Source organism: Haplochromis burtoni, unplaced genomic scaffold, assembly GCF_018398535.1.
Source record: "Haplochromis burtoni strain Fernald_Lab_line unplaced genomic scaffold, NCSU_Asbu1 Contig_2, whole genome shotgun sequence".
NCBI lineage: Eukaryota > Metazoa > Chordata > Actinopteri > Cichliformes > Cichlidae > Haplochromis > Haplochromis burtoni.
Genome location: NW_024582363.1, coordinates 1,074,778 through 1,089,529, shown reverse-complemented (window position 1 = coordinate 1,089,529; position 14,752 = coordinate 1,074,778). Strand labels below are relative to the sequence as shown.

The following is a 14,752-nucleotide window of genomic DNA, read 5'->3' as shown; positions in this document are numbered from 1 at the left end:
GCAGAGAGTATAGTGCTAAACACTTCAAAACTCATCCTGCTACTTCTACCAACAGTCTCATCATCAGTAAACACTACTGGCCCATGTACCACTGGCAGTGATATGGCATGTTTTGGATCATGAGCCGTTCCTTTCCTTCTACCTACTTTTATCTCTCTAATCTTGGTTTCTTCTTTCTAAACTATGCAGGCTTTAAAAAATATTTTCTGCAAGTCAAATCCTGACTTCCTGTTCTTGAGTATAACCAGTGGTTTGCACCTAAATCTTCTGTACTTTCTTTCATAAAGACCTCTCCTGATTATAGAACTTGACAGGCCTCACCTGGCTATAAAACCGCTTGTCGATTCATTTTAAACCTCTGAAAATGCACAAGTTTTGTAAAACCAGTTGAATTAAAGCTGAAAGATTTAAAATCAACTGTAGCGGTGTATAAAAATTGTGTCTTTGTCTAACAAATTATGGAAATTATTATTTTTTACTCTTCTAAATCATCATTATTAGTACAGCACTTTTGTGTTATTTTATGTTTTATGTTTTCATTCTTGAATGAGCACCCTCCTGTGCAAAGTCTAGCTGTGGTAACTCTGACAGTCTTTCTTTCTGTTTTGACTCACTGACAGTTTTGGCATATGATACACAACTGAGTGTATTCTTTGACACCTGTATGCTAGTCACAGTACCTGAGATAACACTCTAGGCTGAAACTAATTCAGAACACTGAAAATTAAATGACTTCGATGTACCTGAGTGGAATCTCATTTTACTTTATGTTAATTGCATTTTACTCTACTGTGGGTTGAAGAGCAAGTGCTTTTCTTAGTTTATAAAATGTATTTCACTTCCTCTCACACCATCATACCTTGTTTTCCTCACAACAGAATGCAAGCTAGGACCTTGATAAGGCTTTTGGGATACAAGCCCGCCCCCATGATATTTAAGCTGACACATTTTAACTCCTTGTGGGCATGAGAAAGCAAAAAAAAAAGAAAAGAAAAAAAAGAGTGAGACAAAGATGAGAGAGAAAGTCGGACAGAGAGAGGACATGGATGCCTCTGAGGGAGCTTCAACACGTTTGTGTGTGTCCATCTGCCGAGATCTTATGACACATCCTGTCTCTGGGCTCTACCACCTCTGGCCAGGCACATGCAGAATAACAATGTCATGTCTATCAGGCTGAAACCGAGTCAAATTTGTGTACGGGCACAAGATGGCAATAAGTGATGAAAAAAAAAAAAATCAAGAATAAATAAGGAATCTGAACATCAGACGTGTAAAACACAACTGTTAAAAGCAACAGCACACCATCTGCAAATCCTTCCACGGGAAAATGAAAAATGCACGAATATCATGATCCCAGTAAATTCATACAGGAAAGAAATACGGTCATAAACATAATTGGCTTGCAGTGCCGACACACTTACACACACACTCTCTCTCTCACTCCCTGGGGTTTCAAAAACGAAACATTTTTTTTGAGAACTTCCTGGTGCTCGTCGCTATAGAAACCATTTGGTCCCCTGATGGCGATAAAAGGAGCAAATTGCCGAGATGTAGGGTGGAGCCATAAGGGACAGAAGCGCATATGCACGTACGCACGCACGCACGCACACACACACACACACACACACACACTACACCTGGCCTGAAGAGCCCCCTTCAGAGCCCTACAATGGTGTCAAGATCTGAACATTGATTTGTGTTTTACCACACGTGTGGCAATGGACTCTATAGTTGTTCTGTCTTTATCACCATCTAGATTTGCGCTCTCTCTCAAATGATACAGCAATAAAACATGTTGACATCTGCATCCAGATGATGAATGAAATGGAAGCATGGTTGCATGTGTGAAGCAACAGACCTAAAGACAGCGTGCATCACTCTTGCTTGCTCGCCTTTACTAAAAAAGTACAGTGTAGCTCCACGACATGTAAAATTTCTTAAATTTTATGTATTCACTTCAGTTTTCCCAGCCATGTCAGCTGTAGAAAGAAATGAAATAAAGCTACAAAACACCTGAAGAAAATGTGATTCAAATGAGAAGAAAAGTATTCAGCATGAATCAAAAATAAACTCAATTTTTTTAAGTTAAGAAGCCTGAAAACATTTAAGAGTTGGGAGTTTTACTGATGAACCAAAAGAGCATACAGTTATGAATAATGTTCTTGGATGGATGACCTCATTATTATACATTCTCTCAAAATGGAAGCATTCATCAATTCTCTTGTTATGAGAAACTTTGGAAACCAGACCAAGATGAATTAAGTCAATAGTACTACCCAGCAAAACAAGTGAGTAGTCAGTGTGCTTTGTCTGGAATGATAAATGTGCACTTCAAGACTGGCAGAAGGAGGAGAAACCTGAGAGTTGGCAAAAAGTTTTGTCAGCCAGTGCTGAGTGCATTTAAAAATACAGGTCTGCTTCTTAGGATTGACAAACTTCCATCATGTGGGGAAAAAGTTTAACGTCGTCATTAAGTTATGGTACATGTCAACATTAGATACTTAAATGGAGTTTTGTAATAATCAGTGCAGATGATTGGCAGGTGTGTTCAAATTACAGCAATCCCCCTCAACTGCACACTTAAGAAAAACAATTTAACTGCTTGCATAGGGGCTTGCTTTTTCTGATATTATGAAAATGATCCAGTGAGATCTGATTTTGAAATCATTAGAATAGAGAAATAAACCACGCAGTTGTGAATAAGTCTCGACTTAGATCAATGTCAACATTTCTCACATTGCACTGTAGGGCTGTGCGATACGAACAAAATCTCATATCCCGATATAAGAATTCTATCGTCCGATAACGATATAAATCACAAAAATGTAACATTTTCTGTAAATTCTGTGAATCTCGGGGAGCTCGTCTTGCGTGAAGTGTTTCCAGCTGCGCGTCATGTAGCTGGAGTCGAGTGTTTTAACCGATGTATGAAACGATACATTTGTAGACATAAGTTGTAACGGCCGCCGTTTTCTTGGTGAGTATTTATTACACAGCGTGCTGCGGGGAAAAGCCTGTTCTAACGTTTGAGGCGAAGGGTTATTTTTTAGCACCTGGCGGCTCTTTTTAAATTCTCATCCGTAAATAATCTGCTCTTTCACGCGATTCAGTTTATTTTGAACAGTCTCAACAGGATCTTGAACTTTATTGTGAAAGGTTTATGTGGACTATAAACAAGCGGACACGTGATGGTGTTACCGTCGTTGTTGCTAACCACAACGCATAAAAACAGGCGCTTGTCCGTCCGTAGTGTGGTTATAGTAAATATAAGAGAAAGGGAGAACTTTAAGAAATGAATATAGCCACTACAGTGACCATCAAAACGATGAAAAAATATTGGCCTAAACATTTTCTTTTGCGACACCACGAAACAAACAATAGCGTAAAATGAAACGATAGACGTTTTTATATTGTTATATCGAACACTGGACACCCTTGATTTGAAGACAGCAGCCAAAACCTCAACTTCTAACTTCTTCTAGAAATGCACCATTTGGGATATCACAGGGCTGTAGGCAGAGTCCGAAAAACAGTTGTGTTTTGGGGTTGAGGGATTTTAAGTTCTTGGCACACAGAGAAGAAATGAGATACAGACTTTTACATTTGACCTAACAACAGTGTATAGTTTGGATAACAGAGGTGATTTCTTCAAATTATATACATAATGCATTTTAAGAACATTTCCTACAGCATGAAATACATGTCTATAATATGAAATCCTTCCTGTACCAGGTTACTTACACTACAACAGATTAAAATACTGCTCTGTTTGCAGAATAATATTCTGCCAGCAGTTCACACGCATGCTGCTTGGTGCAGCGCTGTAGGTCTGTTTACAGATATTATTGCTGATGATGCAAGACACAGTGGACTCTTAATAACAAATCTGAATTGAATTAAATGTGCACTTGTCTCCATGGATAAGTTCTTAAGCTGATCATTTCCAAATCCATTTATATTTAGCCACTGCCTTTTCTATTATGACAGAAAACATAAGTCTTTGCAATTTTCTGTACCACTGCACAAATCTTTGCTGACACATGATATTGGCAAAAACAACTGACACCAGAGCCTCTATGATGGAGTACCTAAGTGGAGCTTTGTTGTAAATGATAAGGCTAGTATGGCAGGTAAAATGTTTATCATGTTCCCACCCATCTCAGTTTAGTCTACTAATAATTATTAACTCCCACTAAACACAAAGAATATGATGGTTTTATTAACTGTACAGGCATTTACCTCAGCAGGAAGTTACATTTTTGATCCAACGAGGACACGTTTACAATCATTACAGTCATATTGCTTGAACCATATCATTGCTTTAGGTAAGTTACTTTCTTCAGCCAACAAACTGAGAAAATCTCAGAACAAAAACACTGAAGGACACACTGTAGCTTCCTGAGATTAGTTTTACTCTCTGTGAAAAAGTTCATGATCCATTTCGATGCATACTGTATGAGCACTTGCTTCACGGAAACCAAAGGATGTTTAGCAACACACAGGACAACAGACAGGTAGGCAATAGAAGCATATTATAAGTTAAACAGTCTTGACAATATATGGTACCAATAAACTAGCTGCAGAAAAGAGAGATTAATGGGTGAGAAGAGGAAAGAGGCAAAGGGAGATAGGTGAAGGAGTGAAAAACATAGACGAGAAAAAATATGCTAAGCCTGATCAATAGTAATTCACCATATCTCGGTGTTGGGCTACCTCTCTTCTTTTCACACCAATATTTCCTTCTCCTCTCTCCCTCTCTCATCTTCGGTTCTGATCTCTCGCCACTTGCATCTCTTATCTTTGTCTTTTGTTCCACCCTCATTTTCACTCCTATCCTTTTCTCTCTGCGGCTCTGTCCTCTGCACCTTCTCATTTTCTCCCTTTTTAACCCTTTTCATTTCTCCCATCCACCTACTCTCCTATCTTTCTCCCAGTATTATGAATTCTCACTGTGTGTTTAAAGACTATCCTCAATATACCATGCAATAAATTTTCGGAGAAAAGGGTTGGGCTCACTATTGACCTGACGAGGTCTCTGAGAACAGGGGTACACTTGCCCATAGATCAGTATGACGTCAAGTGAAATGGGCTGGCTTTTAGGATTCTGCTTGAGGAATCAGAGTGATGCAGCAAAAAGCAACATAACTGGTTCCAAGTGGACAGGTCAGCACTCACATAATTTTCTCTCTGAGGTCTCTTCTTAATTTCTTTGGATTTTTTTTTTTTTAACAAACATTTAAAAGGTTAAGATCAATATGTTTTTGGATGAGTTGCTGCAGGTGAACATGTGTTTTTAAAGGTTAAGTATGAAAGTGTGTGTGTGTGTAATTGCTAATCCCGTGGACTCATTAATCTAATTGGACAGTCTATCGAGAGCTCCACATTGATGCGGGCGTGCTACAATTCTTCTCCCTATGAGCACTCCTTCCTTACACTTTCTTTGCCTTTCCTGTTACTTTGCTCTCAAATGTCCCTTTCTTTCTTTGTCCGTGGTGAACATAAAGGAAATAGTCTTTGACACTATAGACACAACTGCACTGTCTGGACAATGTGAAGAACTCTTGAGCTTTCCTTATTCCCCGTTAGCATAATAACATTATTCTTTCTACTTCAATTTCCAGCTTGGTGAGACTAAAGGCCAAAATATGTCTGGCAGAAACAACCTAATGTAATGAAGAGTTATGGGCATGGACTATAGCTAGTTTTCCATCAAATGTATTTATGAGAGTGATGGTATTTTCTTAGTTTATTTCACAAACTAAGAAAAATCTTTCAAGCTCCCAAGATAATTTGGATTAGAGTATAAGCACTGTTTTATCTCACTGTAATCAGCTGAGAAATTCACAGGTGGCTTTCAAGACATTGACAAGCTGTTTAAAAAAATAACCGTCCTCCACCACCTCCCAGAGAAAGTGCGGACTCCTGATTGCTGTTGTGATACTAAGGCCATTAAACCCTTAATTTAAATTATAAACTAATAAATTTGCTTGACCACAGAAGACACAAAAGAAATTATACTTGCAGAGTGGTTTACTACCATCGAAGCAGCTGATGCGCCCGTTTACCGAAAACACACAGTACATACCAAATTCAATTTTGAAGTATAAGAGTGGCAAAATAAACCAAAAACAAACACAAAAAAAGAATAGTTTGTTTTGTGTGCTGCAGCCTGGAATTGCTTGCAGCTAATGGCGTGGAGATCAGTATTAAGTAAATGATGTTATCCCAAGGCCCGTTTACACCCGCACCCACAGATTTTTTTCCCTCTTCTCATTGTTTGGGATGCATTCATGCTGAAGTTGTCAATAACGTTGTTGTTGTGGAACCTCAGCATCTAGCTGAGGGCTCTGGCTAGTGCTACAGAAGACGAGCAAAGTGATTTTTAGAATTGGCAGGTAAATGAAAATGTTTTAAACAGCTTAACAAATCACCAGACACAAACTTTGCAGTTTGGATCACAGTACATGGATGGTAAATGGTAAATGGATTGATCGTGGCTCAAGAGTTGGGCGTTCGCCTTGTAATCGGAAGGTTGCCGGTTCGAGCCCCAGCTCGGACAGTCTCGGTCATTGTGTCCTTGGACAAGACACTTCACTGACCGCCTACTGGTGTTGGCCAGAAGGGCCGATGGCGTGATATGGCAGCCTCGCTTCTGTCAGTCTGCCCCAGGGCAGCTGTGGCTACAACTGTAGCTGCCTCCACCAGTGTGTGAATGGGTGGATGACTGGGTGTGTAAAGCGCTTTGGGGTCCCTAGGGGGGACTAGTAAAAGTGCTATACAAATACAGGCCATTTACCATTCTTATATAGCGTTTTTCTCCCGGAGAACTCAAAGCACTGTATACAACATGCCTCATTCACAAGTGCAAACTAATCTACATTCACACACAGTCACACTCCGATGAATGCATCGGAGGGCAATTTGGGGTTAGTACCTTGCCCAAGGACACTTGACATGCAGACTGGGGAAGCCTAACCTTCCGATCAGTAGCTGATCTGCTCTACCACCTAAGCCACAGCCACCCTACATCTGTGAGATAAAGGCAGATGGGCTGTACTTTCTTAGGGAGAAAAAAATGTTCATTTTCGATAGATTCATAAGAGATGCCGAAGTAAAGGTAAGGACTGCTCAATGAAATTCAGTCAACTATCAATTTAAAGCTTGGGTACGGTTCCAAATTATGCTAGATTTTTTAATCATTTATAGGATCTATACATGGTGTTGTGCCGAAGATTTTTCATAAAACAATTCAAGCATAGTAATTTGAAATTGTTTAAGATTGTATGAAAATACTACACAGTTTAGTATAGTTCATTGAAGACTAAATTGGTTAGTCTACTGTACTGTTGACAGAAGTTGACAATGGTGCACTATGCTGCACTGGTGCAGAGCAGGCTGTGGTGTTCACGCTCACTGTTAGGTCACATCAAGAGTTCCAGACATAAGTTTAAACTGATCAGTCTGCTTCTGTTGTTGCAGTCAATGAAATCCACAAAAAAAAGCAGTAAAACTCAGAGCAGCAGCACCAGGAGCAGGTGAACTGACCCCAGCTTGCATGTAAAGACAACAAATTTACTGGAGCTCACAATAAAAATGTTTACATGTGTTCTAAACATGTTTTTCCTGACACTGCAGTTTTGATCATGCTAATAGAGGCACATTATATTCAAACTCTGTCCCCTGATTGTCTAAAGTTGGGACCCTGGGAGGAACACAATGCAGTGTCCAGAGTGGAGGAGAAAAAGGATTAAAAAGGTTGTTAATGAATAACTTCAACTATTCATCTCCACCCCCTCACTCCCTCTGTGTCTCAGCAGGAGTTAGTTGATAATGAGGTGTGGTGTTGTCAGAATCACAGCCCATGCTCATCTATCCAACCTGCTTAGTAAGGGGCATGGCGCACCACTGTCTGGTACGATATACATACAAGGTCACAATGAGACAGATGTTAGGGTATGCACGCATGCACATGCTGCTACCCAGACAGAACATATATAGAAATACAGTATGCACACACTGCAGAATGTATAAAAGATAAATACATGAACACATACTTATTATACTGCAGTGCAATCTAATCAGATTAGAGGGTGATATGATCATTATATCGTTTTTGAGTATATACGATGTTCCCCTCAGCTGTGGTACAGGGAAGTTAAACTCATTTTAAGTCACAGTTCACATACAGTATAGCCCAGTTTGATTTCAAGTGGGCTGGACCAATTAATCCAGTGAAACCATTAAATATTCGATAAAGAAAAAAAACTGTATAATTACATTTTTGAAAATGTTCACATTAAATGAATCAACCTAACACCCTGAAATATCTTTGGAAAAATAAGTGCAATTTCAACAACTGCACTTAAAAACTGCTTTTCCAGATTCAGTCAGTTTATTGTTATTGGAAAGAGGAACTATTTCTGTAATTTACAAGAACAAATCCACATGACATCTTTCTTCATTGTGTTAAAACTGATGATTTAGACCTCTGTCGTGGAAGAAATTAACAGTTTGAAAATCACATCTACTGATGTGGTCCATTCAAAGCTACTTGCAAAACAATGCTCTGTGATGCAAAATACTATGAAAAGTCCAAAAATAATTATTTCCTTCTGTGCCATTTTCATATCACACAAAGCAGTCCCATGTGCTTGATTGAACTTGCCATATACATCTACCATCCCTGCTTTTATTCCTCTCCCATCTTCATCCAAACGGCCTCCTTTTCTGATTAGATCTTAGTATTTCTTTCTTATAAGTAACTGCTTTCCCTCTTTCTGTCCTTTTATTCCTTTTTCCTATTTTCTACTGGAATTTCAATCCCCTATTGAGCCTCCTCAGTCCTTTCTCCATCTCTTAGCATTTTATAATCTCTCCTTTCCTCTCTGCTCTCTTTCCCTTTCAGGAGGGTGAAGGGTAAGTGAAGATCGTTGGGCCCCGGTGGAGAGCCCCAGACATCGTGGGTGTGTGTATGTGTGTGTGTTTGTGTGCACCCCATCATTGCTCATCTCTGGCAGCCTCGCTGGCTGTTCCCCGAGCTACAAGCTACAGAATAAATACACTTTAAATCACCACACACACACACACACACTCACACATGCACACACGCCTGCTCCCTGGCAGCACTTTGCTGCTGTTAAATGAGGGGTCTGGGGAGTTGTGCCGGCAAAGCCTTTGGCTACTTGTGCTCTCCTCCTCCTCTCTCTCTGTACACTCCAAGCTAACACACACTGAAAGAATAAGCTGGAGTTATGATGGACAGGCTATAATACTGCCAGGATATTCTAAATACATGGGAGTCTGTTTTATGAACATCCCAAACCAGGAGCACTGTCTGGGGATCCAGAGACTTCTTACTGACAAAGATGTACTGGCTGAGTGAACAAAATGTCACCATGTTCTTATGAACTAGAAGGACCACATGGACCAACATGAAAGCAAGGAGCTATTCATTATGATTATTTTATTCTGTTCTGTATGTGTCTTATTTAGAATTTTTGGCTTTAAAAAACAAGAAATACAGATGACTTGCAGCAAAACTCCCTGTGGGGTGGGGGTCACAGGAGATTCACAGTTACATCGTATTAGCACTCACTGCTGCATTTCTCTTTGTATAAGTGCTGAGAAGCATTTTCACATTTATCTGGCGAAAATTGCTTTGATTTCCTTCCCTAGTTCCACATCAGCCATGAAAGAGTTTGGGTTTATTACCATATCTGTAGCATGAATTATGATCAACTATGGTACACTTACTGTATGCATCATCCCTTGCACTAGAATAAGAATCTATAAAAACTCAACAGTATTTAAAAATAGCTTAATCTTAAATTCGAAGCGGTAAACACGTGATAGTCTTCTTCAGACCTCTAGGAGTTACAAAACATTTGTTTTTGTCACAAACAATTCCTGAGGAAGATATCTGGCTCTTTGATTGCTAAATGTTGCACTATGTCCATCTAGTCTCTAACTGTTTGTGTCTAGTGATTTATGCTGAAAAGAACTCAAGTGGGTTTGCCTCAGCTGCCTGCTGCAGCTGAAAATGACTTACTGAAAGTGGTGTGAAGAAATCAAAACAGGACAGTTGTTGCAGTGAGCTTAGGCTATGAAGCTCTTTGATAATTCTCCCTTTGGTTCATTACTACAACTAGTCACTTCACAACACGGTTTTCACATTACGTGGAACACGACAAAGTACCTAAATGCAAGCTGAGGTTTATGAAGAAAAAGAAAAAGAAAAAAGGCATGCTGGATTTCTAGGTTTGGTGGGAAGAACATAGATCCTTGACCCGGACCACATTTAAAACCTTAGGGATCAAAACCTTGGGGCTTTATATTAATACTCAAAGATTTTCAATTGGAGCAGAGATAAACGTAATGTTTAAGAGTAACCACACTTCACAGCTGAGAAAGGCCTTTAAAGAATCAGAAGCAGTAAGTAAAAGCCACATTGCTTTATGACATCAGTTTCACCATTTTCCTGCTGTCTGTATTCTTGGTCATACTCATGTTAAGCAGTTGCACAGTGTGTTTTAATGCTGTTTGCTAAACATAATATAAAAACGTAATCACATATACATTTCTAAAACCTTTGCACAATCTAAGCTTAGTGTGCATCCACATTAAGTGGGAGTCTGTATCACGCTCTTCTCTGTATCTTCTCTGCAGTGGGTATGAGAGCAGGTGGTGCTCCTCTCTCCCCCACACTGCTCCCTCTTCACTGTTGCTCTCTACGCCCATTTAACTGCATATTTTAAAGCAGTGGGATGTGTGGAGAGGGAACGAAACAGCCAAATACAGCAGAGTTCATGTGATTTTTTGTCCACTCTGTGTTTTGGGGCTGGGACAGAGAGCACCAAACTAAAAACTCTGCAGCTATTAGAAGATTCGTTTGAGCACAGTTTCATAGACAGGAGCTTATAGCTGTCTAATAGTGGTGAAATAATGATGATGTGAGACTGTGAAATGACCGCTCTTTCTTTAAATATGTATATTCTCCAACTGTGCCAACAGACAAATGAAACGATGAAACCTGACAAAATTGAATTATGTTGCACAGAGGAATCCACACAGACTATATATATCCCTGACCCCAGGCTGTCAGTGCGTCGTGTCCTCTTCCACTTCTCTGTCCTTCCCACAATGTAACATCAACTATGTTAACTGTAGCTAATACAGCACAGCATTGCTGTCCTCAGTGTCTCCCCTTATCTTTCTATGCATCACTCTCTTTTTCCTCACTTCTACCCTTATTAGTCTTGAGCAGTAGAGTAGCGTAGAGTTCGTTACCTCATGGGCTGCTAAATATAACATGACCCAGTGATCCTACTAGCTTTAGCAATATAATCAAAATGGCTGGAGTCAAAAGTTTTCAACTGACATTAATAAAATACCACCCACCCTAAGGTGTGTAAGATTTGGATAAGGACAGAATTTTTGTAATTTTTTTTCCTCTTTGCAACACCACAATGGATTTTACATCAAACAATCAAGATATGATTGAAGTGCAGACATTCAGCTTTAATTCAAAAGAATTGCATTAACTGTTTAAAGAGTAATTTGTTTGCATAACGGAGGCCAACATTAGGCTGAAAAAACAAAATAAACCTGTAAGAGTGTGAGTGACTGAAGACTGTCTGATGTGGTCTTGAATGTCAAGACATTCAATGTCAAAGTCTATAATCGAGAGACACCTTCATTAATGGAAATACAGGCATAACAACAAGTTTTAAACTACTATTTACACTCAAGAACAAGAAAGCTAGACTACACTTTGCTAGAAAACATCTGAAAGATCTGGCACAGTACTGAAAACACTGTGGGAAGAACAAACCAATGTGTTCAAGAATGATGGGAAGAGAAAAGCATGAAGAAGCAGAGAAACAGCTCGTGATTGAAACACACTGTATCATTTGTCAAACATGGTGAAGGCAGTGTTATGCCATGGGTTTGTATGGCTGCCAGGTGGACTGGGTCACTAGTGTTTATTGATAATGTAAGTGCTGGTAGAAGTACAAGTTTTTAAGTGTAAACTATCTGCTTTGATTAAACCAACTGCTGCTTAATTTTACTTAAATCGCTTTGGAAAACACTATCTAACGTCATTAAAGTCGTGGTTAAGGTTAGGGATAAGGTTATGGTTGGGGCTGGAACGTGTATTACCACTGGAGCGTCATTCTACTGGATTTAACCCATAACCTGGCGTGTAGCATAAGAATGCAAAAGGTCATCTTTCGCGTTCCTCCTGCCACAGGACGTGACAAATCGTTGGTATATTACGCCTCAGGAGTGAGAACGGGTTCAAAACTCATTGGACAGCGGTTGACAAAAACAAAGCATAGTGCAAAAGCATCTGTAGCTGTACTATGGAAAGAATAGTCCTATGACCATACAAGAAGAGCTGTTTTTCAACAGGAAACAGAAATTTAATTCAGCTCTCCTAACAAAGCCAAAATAATGGATATTTTTCAAAGACAAAGCCAGTCACCTGATCTCAAACCAGTAGAGCAGCTTTTCAGTTAATAAATACAAAACTGAATGCAGAGAGAGCCACGAACAAGCAGAACCTTAAGCAGCTACTGAAACAGCATTTGGCAGTCACTGACTACAAATGATTTTCTTCCAAGTAAACGTCATCCCAATATTTACATTTTTCTTAATTTGTTCAATTGCTGTTAAGCATTAACAGCTCAAACTACAGTTAACAGAATATTTTGTAAAACCCCTTGAATTATAATCCACGGGGTGGTGGACAGAGGCAAAATTACAAAAACTGTGTCACTGTCCAAGTAATTATGGACATGACTTTCAAGAGGAATTTATATAATAGAGTGAAATGTGCAAGGAACAGTCCTTCGAGCTTACATGAAGTGGAGCTGTTTGTCAGTAGGCGACATATTTTCAGTTCAGTTCTCCTAACCAGTTCCATCCATAACAAACAGTCACCATGGCCTCATACGATCGCGAACGTATTCTTCACGAATTATAAGGAGGGTGGCAGGTGATGCAGCATGACAAAATAAACAGCAACAAGAAAACAGCTGTCGTGTGATGCTGGCACTTTCTAGAAAGACAAGTAACTTGGACTTAAATCCAAAGGAAAAAAAGAATCAAAAAAGGAAAAAAAAACAGAGGAAGCTACAGCTTTCTGAGTGTTGCTTCAGCAAGGAAAGCACTTCAGAGGAGAAACAGGGCCCCGAGTGTTTTGCAAGCTTTCACAGTATTTTTCTACGATAGTCTTCCACAAAATATAAGAAATCTGTATCCCACAGACAGACCCAATGCAGTAACTCCAGGTTTCATATTTAAGTCATAATACTGGTAAACATGGACTAACACTTTAAAACTGCATTACGACAGGTCAGATGAGACAGATCTGACACATCAAACTCATTTGTTTTCTTTTCCTTTATAGCACCTTTGTGAAGCACTATATTTTCCATTATTTCAGCTGCCCTTTCTATTTCAGCCTTTTTAGTCTATGAGACTAAAAAGCTTAAAGGCTATTTTCACTTATAAAAGGAGAAAGCAAGAAAATAAAAATCAATATGCCCCTCTTCTTCAAAGTCTCTACTTTCTCCATTATCCTCCGAAACACACCTGTGGAGTTCAGCCAGACAAAGGACAGCCGTCACTGTCAGAAGGTTAAGTTATTAATAGGTATTAGGTATAATTGTTACTGGTGTGCTAAAGCTGGGGTGGTAACATATCAAAGAAATGAACACTTATTTTGGCTATTCTACATCATTACAGAGTTATTTAGAATTATCAGGAAAAGAGCAGCCCACCCCACCCAAAAAATAAAAAAGGTCTTACCTGATGCATTTTTCAGGTAACCATTAGAATCCACTGTGGTGTACTTGACATAGGGGCCTGGCTGGTTCACACCAAAAGGCTGACAAAAAAACACATGTAGACACATAAATAAGACATCGAACAACAGCTAATATTTTGCAATCTCTTTTCACTTCAGTTATCTGTCAGTGAAGGTGAAAAAGAGGACAGAGAGAAACAATCAGGGTGCGGTGGAAGTGATACAGGCACAAGTGACCTTGAGTCATTCTTCAGTTTTATTTCCACTAGTAGGTAACACGCAAAAGTCGGACCGCGCTAATTTGACTGAGCATAAATGAGTGTGACGGTTGCATGTTTACGTGCCTGTGTGGGTGGATACTCATCTCTCATATTATCTCTTCATTATGAAGGGATGACAACTAATGAAGAGATCTGTCGCGCCATCCTTCGCTTTACATCAACTAATCATGAGCCTGTTATACACACATACACGCTGCAAGGGAGACTTGGGCCTTTATGCTGTGATACTCAGCAGTTGGGTGAGAGAGGAATAGAAATGAGGTAAAAAAAAAAAAAAGGAAAGAGTGCAATGAGGAGCAGACTAGTGGGCTGAAAGAAAGAAAGACAGCAGAAGAGAGGTGTGACTAAGAAGAAGAGGAGTGGGAGAGTGAAATGAAAGGGGTTTGATGGATGGGAGACGAGAGGAGTAGAAACAGCCACGAGCTCCACTCGTCTACAGCATTCATCATACCTTTCAGTTAGACAACAAACGGGCGGGAGAGTAGACAGACAGAAAACAAAAACAACTCTAACACCAGCAGCCTGTGCTGATGCCAAAGTTAACGTGTTTTGCAAAGGGCTTTCCACTGGTAAGAGACAATACAAGTAGTGGATGTTACTGGCTGCTTTGTTTCAGTCTTTTTTCTGTTTATTTCTTTGTCCACCTACATGCGATGAGTAG

General features: G+C 39.6%; 1 protein-coding gene across 1 annotated transcript in view; it reads right to left on the bottom strand.

Moving 5' to 3' along the window:
* Positions 1–14,752, bottom strand: part of itfg1 (integrin alpha FG-GAP repeat containing 1) — a 146,885-nt gene that overhangs the window by 22,893 nt on the left and 109,240 nt on the right. Inside the window, exon 14 of the mRNA XM_005913089.3 lies at positions 13,813–13,891. Within this exon, the coding sequence (XP_005913151.1) occupies positions 13,813–13,891 (79 nt within the window). The remainder of the gene's footprint in view (positions 1–13,812; positions 13,892–14,752) is intronic.